At 38.5% G+C, this 19,440-nt stretch overlaps 1 protein-coding gene across 2 annotated transcripts in view; it reads right to left on the bottom strand.

Moving 5' to 3' along the window:
* CFAP43 (cilia and flagella associated protein 43) overlaps positions 1-19,440 on the bottom strand; it is a 103,099-nt gene that overhangs the window by 23,959 nt on the left and 59,700 nt on the right. For both annotated transcript variants that reach the window (XM_070363411.1, XM_070363410.1), the window contains 9 exons: positions 18,674-18,775; positions 17,860-17,937; positions 8,713-8,838; positions 6,289-6,393; positions 5,109-5,225; positions 3,974-4,201; positions 1,956-2,162; positions 941-1,030; positions 568-648 (listed from right to left, as the gene is read on the bottom strand). In XM_070363411.1, coding sequence (XP_070219512.1) covers positions 568-648; positions 941-1,030; positions 1,956-2,162; positions 3,974-4,201; positions 5,109-5,225; positions 6,289-6,393; positions 8,713-8,838; positions 17,860-17,937; positions 18,674-18,775 — 1,134 coding nt within the window. The remainder of the gene's footprint in view (positions 1-567; positions 649-940; positions 1,031-1,955; positions 2,163-3,973; positions 4,202-5,108; positions 5,226-6,288; positions 6,394-8,712; positions 8,839-17,859; positions 17,938-18,673; positions 18,776-19,440) is intronic.

Below are 19,440 nucleotides of genomic sequence, written 5' to 3'. Positions count from 1 at the left end.
AGGTATCAAAGGGCATGTTCCTTGGTGTATCTGGAGAATTACAGGTGAAATTTTATCCCTGCTTTTTTTTTTTTTTTTTATCCCTGCTTTCTGTAGAGACCAAAACCACTGTAGTTGCTTTTTCAGTTGTTCATTTGTTGGCTTTTTTCCAGATTGGAGGACAAGCCTGTGGTTCCAAACTTCTTATTTGCCTGGTACATGTTTATAAGGTACTGAGTGAAGTGAAAATGTTAGTCACTCCGTCATGTCCAACTCTATGCTGCCCCATGGACTATAGCCCGCCAGGCTCCTCTGTCCATAGAATTCTCCAGGCAAGAATACTGGAGTGGGTTGCCATTCCCTTCTCCAGGGGATCTTCCTGACTTAGGAATCGAACCTGGGTATCCTGCACTGCAGGCAGATTCTTTACTGTCTGAGCCACCAGGGAAGCCCTTATGAGGCACTGGGGGTGGTGTATTTATTGCTGTAGAATTTCTAAAATTTAGGTTCACATAGGAAAAAATGGTCATGTTTAAGTAGCTCGCTCCATCCCATTCCACCTTCCATAAGGATGGCCAGGAATCTCACCATTCTCAAAATGTCTTCCTTCTTGACTTCCAGAACTCCTCCCATCATGTCCATGAGGGCTCGGCGTCTGGAGTCAGGGCCCTTGGGAAAGAGCCAGGGTCAGAGAGGGTCACTGAGACAGAGAGCACTCCAGTGGCACTAGGGACAGCCCCACCCCAATGTGAGATTGATTGTATTTAGGACTGGGGAGGGTGGGCAGTGGCATGCGTGGAGGGGAGAAGAAGCCACTGAGATTCCAGTGACCTCTGACCACGACGAATGCCCTAATGTGTCTCTCTGGTGGAGTAAAGTACAAGACTATTCAACCAAGTGAGGAACAAGTATCCCTGAAAGGAAAAAGGGTCTTAGGTACAACCAGAGAAAAACTGCATACCCGTGTCAGAAGCAATCGCTCCATTTCACGGGTCACAAGCAAGTCTGTTTTGGCTTTTTGCCATGGTTTAATATGTCTTTGAGCTGAAATCTGAAAGAGAAAATGTAGTTTCCTGCTGTTACTCTTACAAAACTCAAACCAAAGTTACCTTCTACACACTGGGAGGAGGTTAGACGGAATTAGGGGGATAGAGGGAATACCCAGGTTTTGCCACCAATTTCCTATTTTGGAATGAAGATGAGATCCAAAATGAGAGAGTTAGAAAAATAGATGATTACTTTCAACAGGGACTGTTAGTGCTACTATTACCTCTAAGCAACACTTTTATCTTTTGCCCTGAAATAATCAAGATTGTTTCATGTGAGCAAAGGTATTCTCTTTGAATCACTTCTTATAAATGAAATATGGTCATATTTGAAATGTTCTCTTTAGGTATTTAATTGTAACTGTCTCAGTGCCAAACAGGTTTTAAGAAGGCTGTCCAGTGAGCCCCTTCCTCTGGAACCCACACTGTTGTAATGGCTACATAATTACTGGAGCTCCATCAGTCTCATTCCCATGATGTGACCCAACCTCTATGGCTATAGGTGCTGGACCCAAGTTGGCCCAAGGAGCCTCTTTCCAGGCAAATCTGGACCTATGACTAAGAGATTATCATTTGGACCAGATGTTCTCTAGAATATAGGAGATGTAACACAGAAACTACTAGAGGCCGCTGAAATGCAGACAGAAGTCAATCAAAAGATGAAGAAAGAGCACCTCTGGTCTCCTCACAAGGCTCTGGTATGTGGTTCCTGCTTCTTTCTAGGCTTGGTGTCCAAATCTTGTCTGGACTCCATGGGATTCATAAAAGAAATCCTCATTATTTCTGGGGCTATGTTAGCTGATTTTGTTACTTATAACCAAGATTTCTACCTTATACAGTTGCTTCTAGCAGCAAAAACAAGAAGAATAAATAAGAGCCTGGAAAATGTCGTGAGAAAGAAGGCGAGAGATGATACACAGATAATCATACCTCACTACTTTCCACAACAAGTGTTCTCTCTGGCTTTTCACAGTCCTCGAATTCTGGTTGCCAGACTGATTCTTCCAACTGCAGATCTAAAATAATTTCTTTAATCCTTATATTTTTTTCCTTCACACGTGCAATTTCAATCTCTTTTTGTTTATATGCGGCATCAAACTCACTATTGAAAGCTGTTTTTACCTTGTAAATAATATCCTGAAATATCAATGTTATTATAAACACATCATGTATTATACCCTTACTGGCAACATGGGCCCACATTTTTACTTTTTCTCCAAAATCATTTTATAAATTATACACAAGTTAATCTAAAATACTGTTTGCATTAAGTCATTTTTTGGTTCAGTAATCTATAGTAGCATCTGACCATGAGCAGGATTAAGGCAACAGCATAACTGTTACACCACAATGTATACCAGAAATGTACATTGTAATTCAGTGTGCAGCTATATTAACAAATGCTCAAGTGGATAATGGATATGTGGAGGCTCTTTGGACTATTTTCTCTACTTTTGTGTATGCTTTTTTTTTTTTTAATCCATCATAAGAACATTTGAAAAGCAACATTCAGTATTTGGGCTTCCCTGGTGGCTCAGATGGTAAAGAATCTGCCTTCAATGCAGGAAACCAGGGTTTGATCTCTGGGTCAGGAAGATCAACTGGAGATGGGAATAGCTACCCACTTCAGTACTCTTGCCTGAAGAATTCCATGGACAGAGGAGCCTGGTGGGCTACAGTCTGTGGGGTTGCAAAGAGCCAGACACGATTGAGGTACTAACACTCTCATTCAGTATTTAAGTTGGGAAAAGTCTTTTTTTTTGGAATCGTGTTTGGGTAGACGAGGTGAAGAGAAGATGGGTTGTAGAGGTTGTTTGGAGAAGCTCCCAAAGAAGCACAACCATGTACAATATTCTTCCTCTGTATGGACAGGTCATTTTTAACTAGAAAGGGAGCCCAAGCTAGCTAGTTGGATCAGCCAATTACTAAGGTATCTCTGGTTTGGCAACTGCTTTGCCCCTAGCTCTACTGATGAGTAGAATGATGGGTCAAACTAAAAGTAGACTTAATTTTATCACCAGAGTTCAGTCTACGTATCTATTCTACTGAAGATGAAACCATTAAAGCAGGGTGGAAAATGGTCTTAGCAGCTGGCACCAGAATTTCTCCTAGCCTGAAAATACTTTCTGTAGAGAAGAGGTTTTAATAAAGTGGCAGGAAGGTGGGACACTGAGGGCATAAGTCAGCAGAAGCTAAGCAACCAAAGAGATAACTAAACAGTTCTCAGAATAAATACATAGGAATTTCAGGTATTGGAGGAGATGAAGAAGAGAAAAAATAGGAAGAGACAGCAGAATAACATAGTAGGAAGTTAGAACTCAAATTGCAGACAGGGCTGAAAGATTTTCAGGAACAGGGATGACCAAACATTAAATATCAAACCATCTGCATTGGTGCAATCTCAAGTTACTGGGTTTTCAAAAGCCTTCAGTTGGCATGTACAGGTGGTGTGTTCTGAAGCTGACTTGTTGGGTTGAAAGTGAGGAGGAGCTTAGAGCCTGAAGGACACCATACCTTATCCCTGAGCCCCAGAACTTATAGAAATCTTAGAAAGGAAATGGTATTTCCCCAGGTTAAGGAGATAGATAAGCAATCACATCTTGATCTTACAAGGAGTTCCTAACTGACATCTGGGTTACCTAGAAGGTGGCATTCAAGGATTTCTTTTATCTTTGAGCTTCCCAAAGATCTTTGTAGAAAGATGCTTTGTGATGTTAGCCAGTGGAGGGTTCTCTTTACAAAACCTGGTATCACAGAACCCACTCCACATTGATGAAAACAACTCTTGTCCATAAGCCCTGTTTAAAGAAAATGGAGCTAGCCATCTGCATGTTTCTCTGTGTACTTTAAGGACATCATTTGATTGGCATTAGATTTCAGTTTGAGCCTTTGCAGGACACTTCATGGAAAGTTTGAGGTTTTCAAAGATAAAGAAAAAATTCACCCACTTTCAGCAATATAATTTGGTTGATTTTCTCCTCTCTGGAATGAAGTTCCAGTTGGCTTGACAATAAAGAGGCATGTACCCTAAAATCAGTACTCAGACTGCCAAGCATGTAATTGGGCAAGCTGGTATCTTTTACTGTCCCATCTTCTTCCTCTTCTTCATCCTCCTCTTCATGATGCTTTTTAACCAATGTAATTGCAGACTGAACCTCTACAATTTCTTTCCGTAGCTAAATATAGAAAAAGAAAGATGAAATGAGAGTTATGCAATAAGAATTCTCTAAAGAGCAAGTTTGAGACAACTTAATTATTTCAACAAGTATTTTAAAATGTTAATTGTCTTGCCAGCAACTGAATTTAAAGTGATGGATAGTTCCTGAACCTGCTGAAGAGAAAGCTTCAGAAACTGATAAACTGTGGATAAATCATGAAACTAAAAAATGTTCTTCATAGTGTGTAATATTCATATTCTTCTGTCAGGATGACAGCTGCTTGTAAATATTTTGAGTCTTTCTTGGTACTTAAGCATTAAAAAATATACCTTCTCTTCATGTTTTACAGGAACTTATTCCCATAGGACTGCTATATGTAGGCAAGAAGAATTAAGCATGCCTTCAATTTATGTTTCAGAAAAAGAATGAATGCAAAGTTCTGGCCGAAATGAAACTATACCAATTGGACAGTATTTTTAAGTGGTTTGACAGAGATTGTTGGGAGGGAAATGCTAGGACTACTTTAGGAAAACCATAAATCCCAGCAAAACAGATTCTACTTCATCCCTGGCCAACTATCTTAAAATATAATCCCCAGTGATAAGAGATGATAAAAATGAGTTATGAGTGGATGAAGAATTCATGACTAGAACAAGAACAAACTCCCAGATATAATTTTTACAAGTATATCATCATATTTGAGGGATGTTCAAAGTTGTTAGGATATAGGTTCTAGACTTACTATTGAGATATAGGCTCCTGTATTCATTAGAATATGTTGTACATGTGAACAAGGACCACAAATACAAACATAAACAATATCTAGCCTTATCTTAAGTAGTATTCCAACTCAAGTCTGTATGAAGGAAATACTGAAATAGAAAACATCGTATATAAACACACATATATATATTTAAAATTGTACTTTAAGACACTCTGTTTCAATCTTCTTTTGCTGCAAAACTCTCTTCAATTCTTTCAACTCCTCATCTGTGCGTTCTTTCATTGGGAAGTTCTCAACCACATAGGGGATGTGAAAGCACTTGGGGGTGAAAAAAGCAAAATGAAAAAAAATACATTTTCAGTACAATTATGTGTATCTGGGGCACTGTAGGAGATGTTTTCTCTGATTAAAACTAATTCATAGGTTACCATCCTGCATAAGCAAAATGGCTGATGGAAGTTTTTAAAAAAGAACAATGCATGCCATCAGTATTGGTGTAACCTTTGTAAGAAAATACTGTACTTTTGTGAAAGATCTATTTCTAGAGCAGTGCTTCTCAACTAGAAGTGATTTTGCCTGCCCCTGTCCCCTCCTCTTCAGGCCCCCAGGGACGTTTGGCAAAGTCTGGAGACAGTTTTGACTGTCACTGATGGGCGTGGTGGACTCTACTGGGGCCTAGTGGACAGAGGCTAGGAAGGTTGCAAAAATCCTCCAATTCACAGGACAGCACCCATAACAAAGAATTATCTGGCCCCAAATGTGCCGTTCTCAAGAAACCCTGTTTTAGAGCAATACTCGAGCTCATAAATGTAGGGTGACCAATACTTCATGATCTAAACAGATGGCATATTTAAAAGTGAAAAAGGTGCTGTTAATAGCTACTCCAGGATCACAGGCATAAACTGGGACTTTAGGTTACCTAGACAAAGAGGGAAACTGCGTTGGGAGGAATCTTAATAAAAAGGCACAAAAACAGCCCTTTAGAAAATGTGAAGCTAGACACAGGTAGAAATGTGAACATTACTAGATCTAGTTTTCAATCTGTGTGGAATGTGAGTGAGGTGGCTTCTTCGGAATAGACATATTGAGACTTGGATGCAGGTGGTGTCATAGAGGAAAGAGAGAAAGAGGTGTAAGACAAATCTTAAGAGATGCTGGTTTAGAAGCACATGGGGACCGAGCAGAGAGGGAAGAATTAAGACCCAGAGAAAGTGACACACGGAGGTGGATTCAGCACAGGAAGGGGCAAGGCATGGTGTGCTTTCCTATGTATGGACTTTCCTGCACTTTTTCTTTTTAAAATTTTCTGCCATGAGACTTTCAATGAAAATTTTCATTGGCTAAGATGTACTTGAAGTACATCTTAGGTAACGTCTGTTACCTTAAGAGCTCGGCCTTTCACAGCCATTGAATTCCAGCATTCTTCTTTGATGATTTCAGCCAAATATCTCTTGGCTAGGTTTTGCATCTCAACATCCTTCCTTATCTTAAAGAACACAGAAGGGAAAAACAATGTTGAAAATGTGACCTCAAAGAAAATAGCTTGACTGTAAATTCCTTAACCAGATGTACCTGGAGGGGGTATTCCCTATCTTTGAGAACCTAAGGTTTAGTCTGGAGGCTCAGGATTCCCTTCCTTGAGGACCAGGGTGTCAACATGAACACCACTAAGGGCAGGCAGATCCTACACAGGAGCCAAGGCAGGTGTACGGGCCGTTGCACAGCTGTGTTAGCTAGATAGCCATACACACTTCGCAGAGCTGGCTGGCTGGTGCAAGGCGGTGAAGCAAACCCACTGTGCCAAGTATTCTTGTTTTATTAGAAAGTTTGAAATAGCTAAAAATGTTGGCTTAATTCTTGTCAACACATATCTGAAGGGCCAGTTTGTGACCTCTGTCTTGGGGTCTTTACTGTACTAAATTCTTTTATTTACATCCACCTTGAAATGAACGTTCTACTACTCCTGGGGATTGTATGATGTACTTTTTCCCATTTAGAAACATATGTTACCTTAATTAGCTTTTATCTCCTTAATTGATTCTATTACCTAATATTTAAGTGATGAAGTATTCTTATTTTAATAGAATTTACCAAAAGAGCTAGCCTGAAACTGACACCCAACAATCTTTAGTTGTTAGGGTCCTCTTCAGAATATTTTTTCAAAAAATTTTTTTTACTGAAATGTAGTTGATTTACAATGTTGTGCAGACCTTTTTTTTTAAATTTCACTTTGTTGGAAGAATTATTAGAAAACTAGCTGAGAATAGTGTCTCCCAGATTCATTCATTCACTCATTCATTTTTATTTTATTCATTGTCTGAACAAATACCATGTTTAATTTGCATTTTGTTTTTGATTTTGTCCATTGAGTTAATGGCTAAAACAGTTTAAAATTACTTTTTCTTAAATAAACAGCTCTTTTGGCATATCAGTTGTCAGAATCTGACTGATTTCCAGGGCCCTTTCAGGCCTTCCCTTTACTACTTCTGAGGCTACTTGATCAACCCTTTCAGAAAAATATTAATACTGTTGGACAGTATTACTATTATGCATTAATTAATATTAATTAATGTCCACGTGGTCATTATTGGGCTTTGGTCTTTTCCTTATTGGTGGGATCCTGGCCAGAGCTGGCTAGTAGCCTGGTCTCTTTAGGACAGGGATCCCTTGCTCTTCCCAGGGACAAATATTCTGCTCCCAGGTGGATTTATGGTGCCATCTGCTAACAGCGTTCTGTCCTGGACTGTTGGGTTCTACTATCACATCCAGTGTAGGGCTGATATCTCCTCAAAAGCCCAGAGTCCAGGAAAAATAAACAACATGAGGGAAATGAGCATGTGAAGAGCCTATCTCTGTACCAAAGTCTGAGTCAGAGGATCAAGGAAGCTCCTCCAGGGATGCACAGGAATTTGATAAGAAACAAGGAGTGGGGCCTCTGGGGCAGAAGCATGGGTTGGAGTCGAGTGAGCACAGTGGCTGCATCAGTGGTCAGGCATCCAGAGGGGCGGGTTCACAGGGTCAAGTGGTCAGACATGAGCTTAAAGAAAGCAGCAATGAGAGGATGAGGATGGGAGCAGGCATCTAAGCCAACTCATTTTAGGGTGGTCAAGATGAATGGGCTGGGAGAAGCTGGTGGTATCCCAGGCCCGAGTGAGGCCAGGGCCAATGAGGATGAGCCAGACGCATGGTGGGCAAGACCAGGACTGCTTCCTGACTCTGACTCAAGTTGTATTCTCTTAACCAAGTGGCTTAGTGTCTATGACGTGGTTCCCTTAAGTGAGGAAAACAATAACCTACCTTTTTGGGTTGTTACAACAATCAAATAACATTCAAAAAGGCCCTAGCTTGGTTCCTATCTGTTATAATAAGAAAAGGGGATACATTGCTAGTCTTCTCCAACCACTTTCACAATGGCTATAGTGTAGATGGTGCTCAAAGATTAGAAGAATCAGTGAGTACAGGAAGAATGATTTCAACTCTAATTAAGAAAGGGCTTACTAAACAAAAAAATGTTTGAAGTTGGTTTCAGGTGGCTGAGGAGACTTTCAAAAATGTTCAAATATATGGCAGAAGATGGTTGTCATAAAGTCATGGTGAAGAGACAACAGTTGTCTGGCTGGTCTAGATGCTCTTCTTCCCCATAACTTCTCTGACTCATTCCATTATATACACTAAGTTTGCTTTATTCACATTATGGTAGAAAAGTTTTATTTTATTTGCATTATTCTGGTAAAGTTCTCCTTCCCATTTTCTTTTTACTTTCTTTATTAAATCTTTATGGTGCTTAAATAAAGTTTTTCCCTACCTTTTCCACTTCTTGCTCATTTTCATTACGCAGCCTTTCCAGTTCTTCAAGATCCAGGCCAAATTCTTGTTGCTCTAATTTTGCAATATCATCTACTGCTTCATTTTCTTCCATCATGTCAAGAACCTGAATTTTCAAGTAGGAAAGGTTGGAGATGAGTAAACAGTTAAACTTTAAAGAGATGCTTCCTTGAGTCTCTTCAGATAGCAACCAATAAAAAATAGATTTTCTGTTTATCTAAACGTAACTGTCAAGCAAAGAATTAGGTTAGAGGGTTAATTCATAAAAGCTTACTTATCTAAAAACAACAAAAATATGTAATGATATTAAGAAATTAGATATTTAGGTATGCTAATGGTATTCTTCTTAAGTATTTTCAGAGTTCTTATCTTTTAGATACATATACTTAAATAATTAAAGGTGAAATGATATGAAATCCAGGATAGTTTTCAAAAAAATATCCTGGAGGATATTGTATATGTGCATGGTGAGAGGTGCATGGGAGAGGATGGGTATATGTGCATGCTCAGTCACTTAGTCATGTCTAACTCTGTGCAACCCCATGACTCCTCTGTCCATGGGATTCTCCAGGGAAGAATACTGGAGTGGGTTGCCATTCTCTTCTCCAGAGGATCTTCCCGACTCAGGGATCAAACCCAAGTTTCCTTGGGTTTGATCTCCAGCATTAGCAGGCGAATTCTTTACCACTGAGCCACTTGGGAAGCCCTAGTGGATGGTGTATAGGAAACATTATTAGTGATTAGATTTATTAGATTATTATTCCTTCTATTTATATGTATATTTGAATATTTCTATAATAAAAATATCTTTAAAAGTTTATAGCTTCAAAAGATTCAGAGACAAACGACACATCAATTCAGTTCAGTTCAGTCGCTCAGTCATGTCCAACTCTTTGTGACCCCATGAACCACAGCATGCCAGGCCTCCCTGTCCATCACCAACTCCTGGAGTCCACCCAAACCCATGTCCATTGAGTCGGTGATGTCATCCAACCATCTCATCCTCTGTCATCCCCTTCTCCTCCTGCCCTCAATCTTTCCCAGCATCAGGGTCTTTTCAAATGAGTCAGCTCTTCACATCAGGTGGCCAAAGTACTGGAGTTTCAGCTTCAACATCAGTCCTTCCAATGAACACCCAGGACTGATCTCCTTTAGGATGGACTGGTTGGATTTCCTTGCAGTCCAGGGGACTCTCAAGAGTCTTCTCCAACACCATAGTTCAAAATAATTGATTCTTTGGCGCTCAGCTTTCTTTATAGTCCAACTCTCACATCCATACATGACCACTGGAAAGACCATAGCCTTGACTAGATGGACCTTTGTTGGCAAAGTAATGTCTCTGCTTTTTAATATGCTGTCTAGGTTGATTATAACATTCCAAGGAGTAAGCGTCTTTTAATTTCATGGCTACAATCATCATCTGCAGTGATTTTGGAGCCCAGAAAAATAAAGTCAGCCACTGTTTCCCCATCTATTTGCCATAAAGTAATAGGACTGTGTGGATCACAATAAACTGTGGAAAATTCTGAAAGAGATGGGAATACCAGACCACCTGATCTGCCTCTTGAGAAATTTGTATGCAGGTCAGGAAGCAACAGTTAGAACTGGACATGGAACAACAGACTGGTTCCAAATAGGAAAAGGAGTACGTCAAGGCTGTATATTGTCACCCTGCTTATTTAACTTCTATGCAGAGTACATCATGAGAAACAGAGGAGAGTGAAAAAGTTGGCTTAAATCTCAACATTCAGAAAACGAAGATCATGGCATCCGGTCCCATCACTTCATGGGAAATAGATGGGGAAACAGTGGAAACAGTGTCAGACTTTATTTTTCTGGGCTCCAAAATCACTGCAGATGGTGACTGCAGCCATGAAATTAAAAGACACTTACTTCTTGGAAGCAAAGTTATGACCAACCTAGATAGCATATTCAAAAGCAGAGACATTACTTTGCCAACAAAGGTTCGTCTAGTCAAGGCTATGGTTTTTCCTGTGGTCATGTATGGATGTGAGAGTTGGACTGTGAAGAAGGCTGAGCGCCGAAGAATTGATGCTTTTGAACTGTGGTGTTGGAGAAGACTCTTGGGAGTCCCTTGGACTGCAAGGAGACCCAACCAGTCCATTCTGAAGGAGATCAGTCCTGGGATTTCTTTGGAAGGAATGATGCTAAAGCTGAAACTCCAGTACTTTGGCCACCTCATGCGAAGAGTTGACTCATTGGAAGAGACTCTGATGCTGGGAGGGATTGGGGGCAAAAGGAGAAGGGGATGACAGAGGATGAGATGGCTGGATGGCATCAGTGACTCGATGGATGTGAGTCTGAGTGAACTCCAGGAGTTGGTGATGGACAGGGAGGCCTGGCGTGCTGCGATTCATGGGGTCGCAAAGAGTCAGACACGACTGAGCGACTGATCTGATCTGATCTGAATGGGACCAGATGCCATGATCATAGTTTTCTGGATGTTGAACTTTAAGCCAACTTTTTCACTCTCCTCTTTCACTTTCATCAAGAGGCTTTTTAGTTCCTCTTCACTTTCTGCCATAAGGGTGGTGTCATCTGCATATCTGAGGTTATTGATATTTCTCCTGGCAATCTTGATTCCAGCTTGTGCTTCTTCCAGCCCAGCATTTCTCATGATGTACGCTGCATATAAGTTCAATAAGCAGGGTGACAATATACAGCCTTGACGTACTCCTTTTCCTATTTGGAACCAGTCTGTTGTTCCATGCCCAGTTATAATTGTTGCTTCCTGACCTGCATACAGATATCTCAAGAGGCAGGTCAGGTGGTCTGGTTGCCCATCTCTTTCAAATTTTCCAGTTTATTGTGATCCACACAGTCAAAGGCTTTGGCATAGTCAATAAAGCAGAAATAGATGATTTTCCTGGAACTCTCTTGCTTTTTCCATGATCCAGCGGATGTTGGCAATTTGATCTCTGGTTCCTCTGCCTTTTTAAAAACCAGCTTGAACATCTGGAAGTTCACAGTTCACATATTGCTAAAGCCTGGCTTGGAGAATTTTGAGCATTACTTTACTAGCATGTGAGATGAGTGCAATTGTGCAGTAGTTTGAGCATTCTTTGGCATTGCCTTTCTTTGGGATTGGAATGAAAACTGACCTTTTCCAGTCCTGTGGCCACTGCTGAGTTTTCCAAATTTGCTGGCATGTTGGATGCAGCACTTTCATATCATCATCTTTCAGGATTTGAAATAGCTCAATTGGAATTCCATCACCTCCACTAGCTTTGTTTGTAGTGATGCTTCCTAAGGCTCACTTGACTTCACATTCCAGGATGTCTGGCTCTAGGTGAGTGATCACACCATCGTGATTATCTGGATCATGAAGATCTTTTTTTGTACAGTTCTTCTATGTATTCTTGCCACCTCTTCTTAATATCTTCTGCTTCTGTTATGTCCATACCATTTCTGTCCTTTATTGAGCCCATCTTTACATGAAATGTTCCCTTGGTATCTCTAATTTTCTTGAAGAGATCTCTAGTCTTTCCCATTCTGTTGTTTTCCTCTATGTCTTTGCATTGATCGCTGAGGAAGGCTTTCTTATCTCTCCTTGCTATTCTTTGGAACTCTGCATTCAAATGGGTATATCTTTCCTTTTCTCCTTTGCTTTTCTCCTCCCCTCTTTTCACAGCTATTTGTAAGGCTTCCTCAGACAGCCATTTTGCTTTTTTGCATTTCTTTTTCTTGGGGACACATATTACAACATATATGACAAAGTATTAATATCTTCAAGATATAAAGAGCCCTTACAAATCAACCAAAACAACAAAGACAATATAATGGAAAAAATGACTTCAGTTTCAAAATGGACTGAGAATGGGCTTTGCAATCTTCCTTTCTTGCCCCAATCCATAAAATCAAGAGAAAGAAGTGTATAATAAATCAATAAATCCAATACTGCAATCAAAAGAGGAAGAAAGAATCCTTCAGAGCATGGAAATTGGTTCTGAAATATGAAAATCAGTTGGATCTGAATGATGCAGCATAGCCCAAGGGTCCATGGGACAGTATTCCGGCAAAAGGTAGACTGGGATTATCGGCTGAAGTTAGATCTCCTACACATCTTCTTCCGAAGCTTGCTGCACTGTTGTGGTGAAATTACAACAGGGAATTTCAATTATAAAGATGAGCATGCAATAATAAAAAAAATAGTCTCCAAATATTTGGGGTATAACAAAACCACTGAAGAGAGACAATAAATTTAATAAGCAGAAAACTTGTTATGCAGAGAAAAACAGTTAATCAAGCAAGAAGAGTAGAATTTCACAGTAACTAGGGATGCAAAATATTGTATCATCAAAATAATTAAGAGATCATGGAACTGAAAAGTTTAATCTTCAAAACAAACAGAAAATTCAGTAGATGGGCTGAATAGTGAAATGGACACAGTTGAAGATACTGATTGGTAAAAATCAGTTAAGAATCCTCCCTGTGTATAACAAAGGATAAAAAGATGAAAGTGTAAAAGGAAAATCAATAAATGTGTGTGATATATCTAGAAGAACCTGTTACTAATATGACTTTAAGAAGAAGAGAATAAGAGAACTGGGGCCACAATGTTTGAAGAAACAATAGGGAGAATTTTTTAAAGACACAATAAAGCATGAAAAGTCAAGATTTAATGAATAACCCAGGACTAGAAACAGACTGTGTTGAACAAGAAACAAATCCTAAACATTTCCAAAGAGGAAAAGAGTATCACAAAAATAGAAGAATAAGACCAAGAGAAGAACCCATATCAGTGACACTGAATTCAAGAATACAACGGATCAATAGCTTTGGATCAAAGTTTTAAGTGGAAGAAAAACTTTGAATCTCTAATTCTATAGTCAACAAACCATCATTCAAGTGTGAAGTCAAAATAGAGTAATTTGTAAAAATTCAGGGACCCAGAAAGTTCACTAATACCTACCCCTCTGAAAGGATTATTAAGGATATACTGAAGTCAGAGGAAATTCTTACTAAGTCTAAACAAGATTTACACATTTTTAAGAGTTAAAAAAAATACCAATTTAAGCTATAATTCTAACTGATACCAGTGAGACAAAGTGGGAGAAGCAGAAGGAGATGAGAAAGTAAAAAGTAAGAACAAAGTAAGCACACTGGACTGTAATCTGGAGGGTAGATATGATATGACACGGGCTTCCTGGGTGGTGCTAGTGGTAAAGGACCCGCCTGCCAATGCAGGGGATGTAAGAGACATGGATTTGACTGGAGGGTGGCACGGCAACCCACTCCAATATTCTTTCATGCAGAATCCCATGGTCAGTGGAGCCTGGCGGGCTACAGTTCACAGGGTCACAGAGTTGGACACGACTGCAATGACTGAGCATGCATATAGTATGACACACACTAAACCAGAGTTTCTCCAACTTAATGTGCTTGTGAATCACCTGGGGATCGTGTCAAAATAGATTCTTATTCAGGATATCTGGGATGGGGTTGAGATTCTAGGCAATGTCAATGCCTCTGTGCTCTATACCATTAAGCAGGAAGGCACCAGGTAATGTTAAAAAAAAAAAAATAGTAAGTCAAGCATGTGGGCTAGAATTTGATTTTTTTTTTGGCCACACAATGCAGCATGTGGAATCTTAGTCCCCAGCCAGGGATTGAACCCTTGTCCTCTGCATTGGAAGCGAGGAGTCTTTAACAACTAGACCACCAGGGAAGTCCCATAGAAATGAAAAAAAAATAGAATTATGAAAAAAAAAAGTCCCAAAATGGTAAAAAAAAAAAAAAAAGAAGAAGAAAGAGAAAAGAACAATAATAAAAAATGCACAAGCAATCCAAACAGGGAAGAAGGAGAAAGAAAAAACTTGGAAATTAATAGAAAACCCAAAGTAAAATGGCAGGGATTAAGTTTAAACATATGAATAAATATAGTTAATGTGGCTAACTGTTAAGTCGCTTCAGTCGTGTCCGACTCTGTGCTCCCCCGTCCCTGGGATTCTCCAGTCAAGAACACTGGAGTGGGTTGCCATTTCCTTCTCCAACGCAGGAAAGTGAAAAGTGAAAGTGAAGTCGCTCAGTCGTGTCCGACTCTTAGCGATCCCATGGACTGCAGCCCACCAGGCTCCTCCGCCCATGGGATTTTCCAGGTAAGAGTACTGGAATGGGGTGCCATTGCCTTCTCCAATGTGGCTAAATTCATCCATTAAAACTCTTAGATAGGATTTAAAGAAAGTAGTCCAGCTCTATACTAATTAGGGGACATAATAAAGTTGTAAATAAAGCAGTTGAAAAAGATATATAAATAAGAGCTAACAAAAGGAAATAGAGCAAAAATATTAATATAAAAATTAAAGTGTACAGTTAAAAACAGCCAAAGAGGCAAAGATAAATATTTCACAAGGATAAAAGGAGCAATCTATCACGGCAATCTGTCATCCACGTTTTTTCATCTAACATAAATATGATAGAAATACAGGGATAAATTGACAAACTGCTTATCACATCCTAGAAATCAGTTTAAACAGCAAAAACATAAACTTCACTAACACCACGAGATTGATCTAATAGGAATTTAAAGAACATTTTACCCACCTTGCCCCCAAAACCCAGAAAACAAAATATTCTTTCCTAACACATGAAACATGCACAAAAAATGACCAGGTACAAGGTCACAGAGATAATCTCAACAAGCTTTATTTACTGAGCATAGTGAAATAAAGTCCAAAGTTAGCAACAGAAAGATATGCAAAACAATCTGTAAGTAAATAAAAGACAAAACAACCTGGAAATAAAAAACAGAAAAATACATACATGCTTGTAGAAAACCTTTGGTTGATATGTTCAAAATGGAATTAGAAATATTTACAACTAAGCAATGATGAGAAAGTTGCATATCAAAATCAATGCAATGTAGTCAAGTGGTACACAGTGGAATATTTATGGTCACATGCACAGTATAATGGAAAAAACTAGGAAATAAACCACACTTCCAACTAAAAAAAGAGAGGAAAAATAAAACTGAATGAAGGAAGAATGAATAAAATTCTAAATTGATCAAATCCTAAATTTACAAAATGTATAGGTATAAAATTAAGTATAACGTTCTCTCAAAATAACAGAGTCAAATCAATAAAACCATACCTGATTCTTTGGAAATGTTAATAAAATAGAAATTCTGTTGGATAGGGTGATCAAGAAAAAAGATAAAAGTCACAAACATACAGCATTAGGAATAAAATAGAACTATAATGCAAAAATCAGAAGAGACTTAAAAAGTTGAATATTACATAATTTTATATTATACATTTAGACAAACAGTTTTCTAAGAAAATATAATTTACTAAATCTATACCTGAAAAGAAATATAAAACCTGGTAAGACTGATAACCATAGAAGAACTTGAAACAATAGGAAAGAATCAACTCTGCTACAGACATCAGACCCAGATAGTTTTATATGTATGTGGGGGAGGGGAGGAGGGGGTTGTTTATCAAATCCTTTTTAAAGAAATGGAGAATTTCCATTTTATACAAACTATTCCAGAGAACGGGAAAAAAAGTAGAAAGCTACTCAAATCACTTGATAATGCTGTTCTAACTCCAATATGATAATTAGACCAAGAAAGTATATGAAAAATAGACCAATATTATTTATGACTAGAAATACAAAAATACTAATAAAACATTAGCAAGTTGAATCTGGAGTACTACTTAAAATGACCAAAGTCTATCTGAGGAATACAAAGAATACAAAACATCTGATAAATTTCACAATAAAATTAACAATAAAGCCTCCTATAAAACAAGGATATCTAAGAAAAATAGTAGGCATTGCACTTAAAAGTTAGAAATGTTCCCATTAAGGTTAGTAGACAAGCACGTTCTGACCACTATTACATTAGAAGCCCTTACCATAAGATAAGAAAAAGAAATAAAGTAACATAAAGATTGATAAGAGACACATGACTTTCAGAAGATATTGATAGTCCACTTACACAATGCAAGAGATTCAACTGAAAAAGCAACACAACTAAAAAGAGAATTCAGAAAGGTGGTCATATGCAAAATTAGTAACATTCATATCCAGTAGTATCCAGTTAGAAAATGTAATAGAAAATATTCCACCCACAAAGGATCTAATAAGAAACATACACAAAGTCACTTTTAGACTATGAAACTTCACTAAATAACTTGTTAAAAATTTGAAAAAATATATATATACTTATTGATATGTTATATATTATATAAAAGATTTATAACATTTATAACATAAATGTTAAATAATATATATAAACATATGTATAAAATTTCAGAGATGGCAAAGAAATTCTCCAAATCTGTAAGCAGTTATTCTCAATTAAGATGGGGAACACATGTACACCCGTGGCGGATTCATGTCAATGTATGGCAAAACCACTACAATATTGTAATTAGCCTCCAATTAAAATAAATAAATTTATATTAAAAATAAAATAAAATAAATCAGAGTTTTTTACAGAGCTTGACAAAGTGATTTAAAAATTCAAATAAAAAATTGTGCATAAAGAGGCCAACATTTTCTGAAAATGAAGAGCAAAGGGAGAATTACTTTCAAGATATAACCACATTTTATAAATCTATAGCAATCAAAATAGTTTGGAATTGGCTAAGGAAAAGATGAGTGCTCAATTTCAGAATACAGAGTATCTAGAAACAATTCCATATTCATGGGAATCCAGGGAGGCACTGCAAATCAGCAGGAAAAGGAAGGCCACATTCAATAAAATGAATTGGTAAAAGGCAATGTTTATTTAAAAAAAAAGTTAGATCTATGCCTTAGACAAAACAGAAAAATATTTGGAGTATATTTGGCTGAACCACATAAAACAGCAATCTCTGTGGTTCAATCTAACAGTAAGGGCCACCTCTAGATTTGCCCAATGCATGCCTCCATGCTCTTTCCCTCTTCCAGTTGAGTGGGATGAAATCAAGCAAGGCAACCTTAGAAGCCATGTGCTAGAAACAGCAGAGTCTCTGAATGACTGCATGGAACAGAGTAGCCACTGGCCTGAACACCCAGAACCATGATATAGGGAAAGAAAGAAGCTTCACATCCCTATGCCATTATGTTTTTGGAGTTTGTCGTCACAGCTTAGCTGTGATATCACAACACTTACAGTTTTAGCGAGTGCTTTGATTCCTCTTTTTATCTCTTTCCTTTTGTTGGAAAACAATTTAACCTCATTTTTGATGGCCTGGAATGGAACAAGTACATCATTTAGATAAGTAAGAGATCAGAGATACACATGTATGTATATAGATACACAGATAGCACTTCTCTAGAAAAATAAGGAAAAAAATTAAAGACTAATAATATAAAGTGTACATGAAAGAGTAATGATACCACTGCAATACTTTGCTTAAGTCTAAACTGTTGCTATGTAAGTGACCACTGAAGCAACTTGGAACTGAGGTCAATGATAAGGCCAACAGTAAGAAAACAGTGAAAAATTAACCAGAACAGTTGATAAAGGAAAACGAGTCTGCTACTTCCTTGGGTATCGAGCGAGAACAGACTAAATCCGGACACAGCCGCCACCTCTGTCACCCTTCTGCACATCTGAAGCCACAGTGTCTCTTCCTCTGTTCCTTATCCACCCCTTCCATGTAAGCCAACCTTGCAGTATCCTCTCAAATGTACTGCAACATGAGGTGTCACAGTTCATTCTTTGCTTTGGCACACCTGGACACTTTTCTTTGGTTTCACATTAGCCTAGGTACGGTGCTTAAAGCTCATATAACTTAATCTAGAAAGACTGAGCTGTGTTTGGTGTGCTTGCTTACTTTCAGGAAAGTTACACTTATACAATGTAATGCTCTGCCAACCAGTATCTCCACTTTCTAACTTTCCAATGGGTTTTCATAGGAAATGAATCTACTTGACACACCTACAAAGCATTATTTCAAACCTCTTTTATGTTTTACGAATACCTCTTGGCTTTTCTGTTGTATCCATGGAATTTCTTCTATATTACCAACTTTGACTAACTCCTCTTGTGATGAATCAGTGCTTAACTGCATATTCTCAGTTACCTTAGAAGAAGACAGATATTTCTTAAATTAAAAATTCATCAAGTTCTCCTCCTACCCTACTTCATTTCATTGCTTGAATCCCTCTGCACTTGTTGCATTAAAAAAAATACTAATAAGCATTTTGCCTGCTCAAGATGTAATGCTTAATTTTATTCCTTCCAATCTGTCCTTATATCAGCCATGCCCCTTACTGAGAAAGCAACAATGATCACCAAATCACTCTTGGCCTTCTTGCTGTTCCTGTAGACCAGATGCTATGGCCTGTTAAGGCCTGCCCCACCATTTGTGCTTAGGATCTTAATCTTTTCTTCCTTTTTGAGGCCTCTGCATCACCCTTCTGTATCATCCATTTCTGCCTTCTACTGAATCTTTCCCAACAGTATCTAAACATGCTCTGGAACCTCCTGTCCCAGGAAAGCTGCTCTTCACTGACCACCACATTCCCTTTTAGCTGCCACACTATTTCTGTCCTCCCCTTTGCGGCAAAAAGTCTTGAGAGAGTTTGGGATGTCACACTCTGTTGGTTCTCTTCACTGGCCGCTCCTCACTGGTTCTTCTCAATCTCCTTTGCCTCCCTGAACTCTTCTCCTGGTCTCTAGAAGTCGCTCTGTCTTAGTGCCCCTTGTATTTCTCACCATCCACTCTTCCATGATGATCTCACCTAG

The sequence above is a fragment of the Bos mutus genome, chromosome 26, assembly GCF_027580195.1.
Source record: "Bos mutus isolate GX-2022 chromosome 26, NWIPB_WYAK_1.1, whole genome shotgun sequence".
Taxonomy (NCBI): domain Eukaryota; kingdom Metazoa; phylum Chordata; class Mammalia; order Artiodactyla; family Bovidae; genus Bos; species Bos mutus.
Note: the sequence above shows the minus strand (reverse complement) of the source record. Positions and strands in the feature narration are given on the sequence as shown.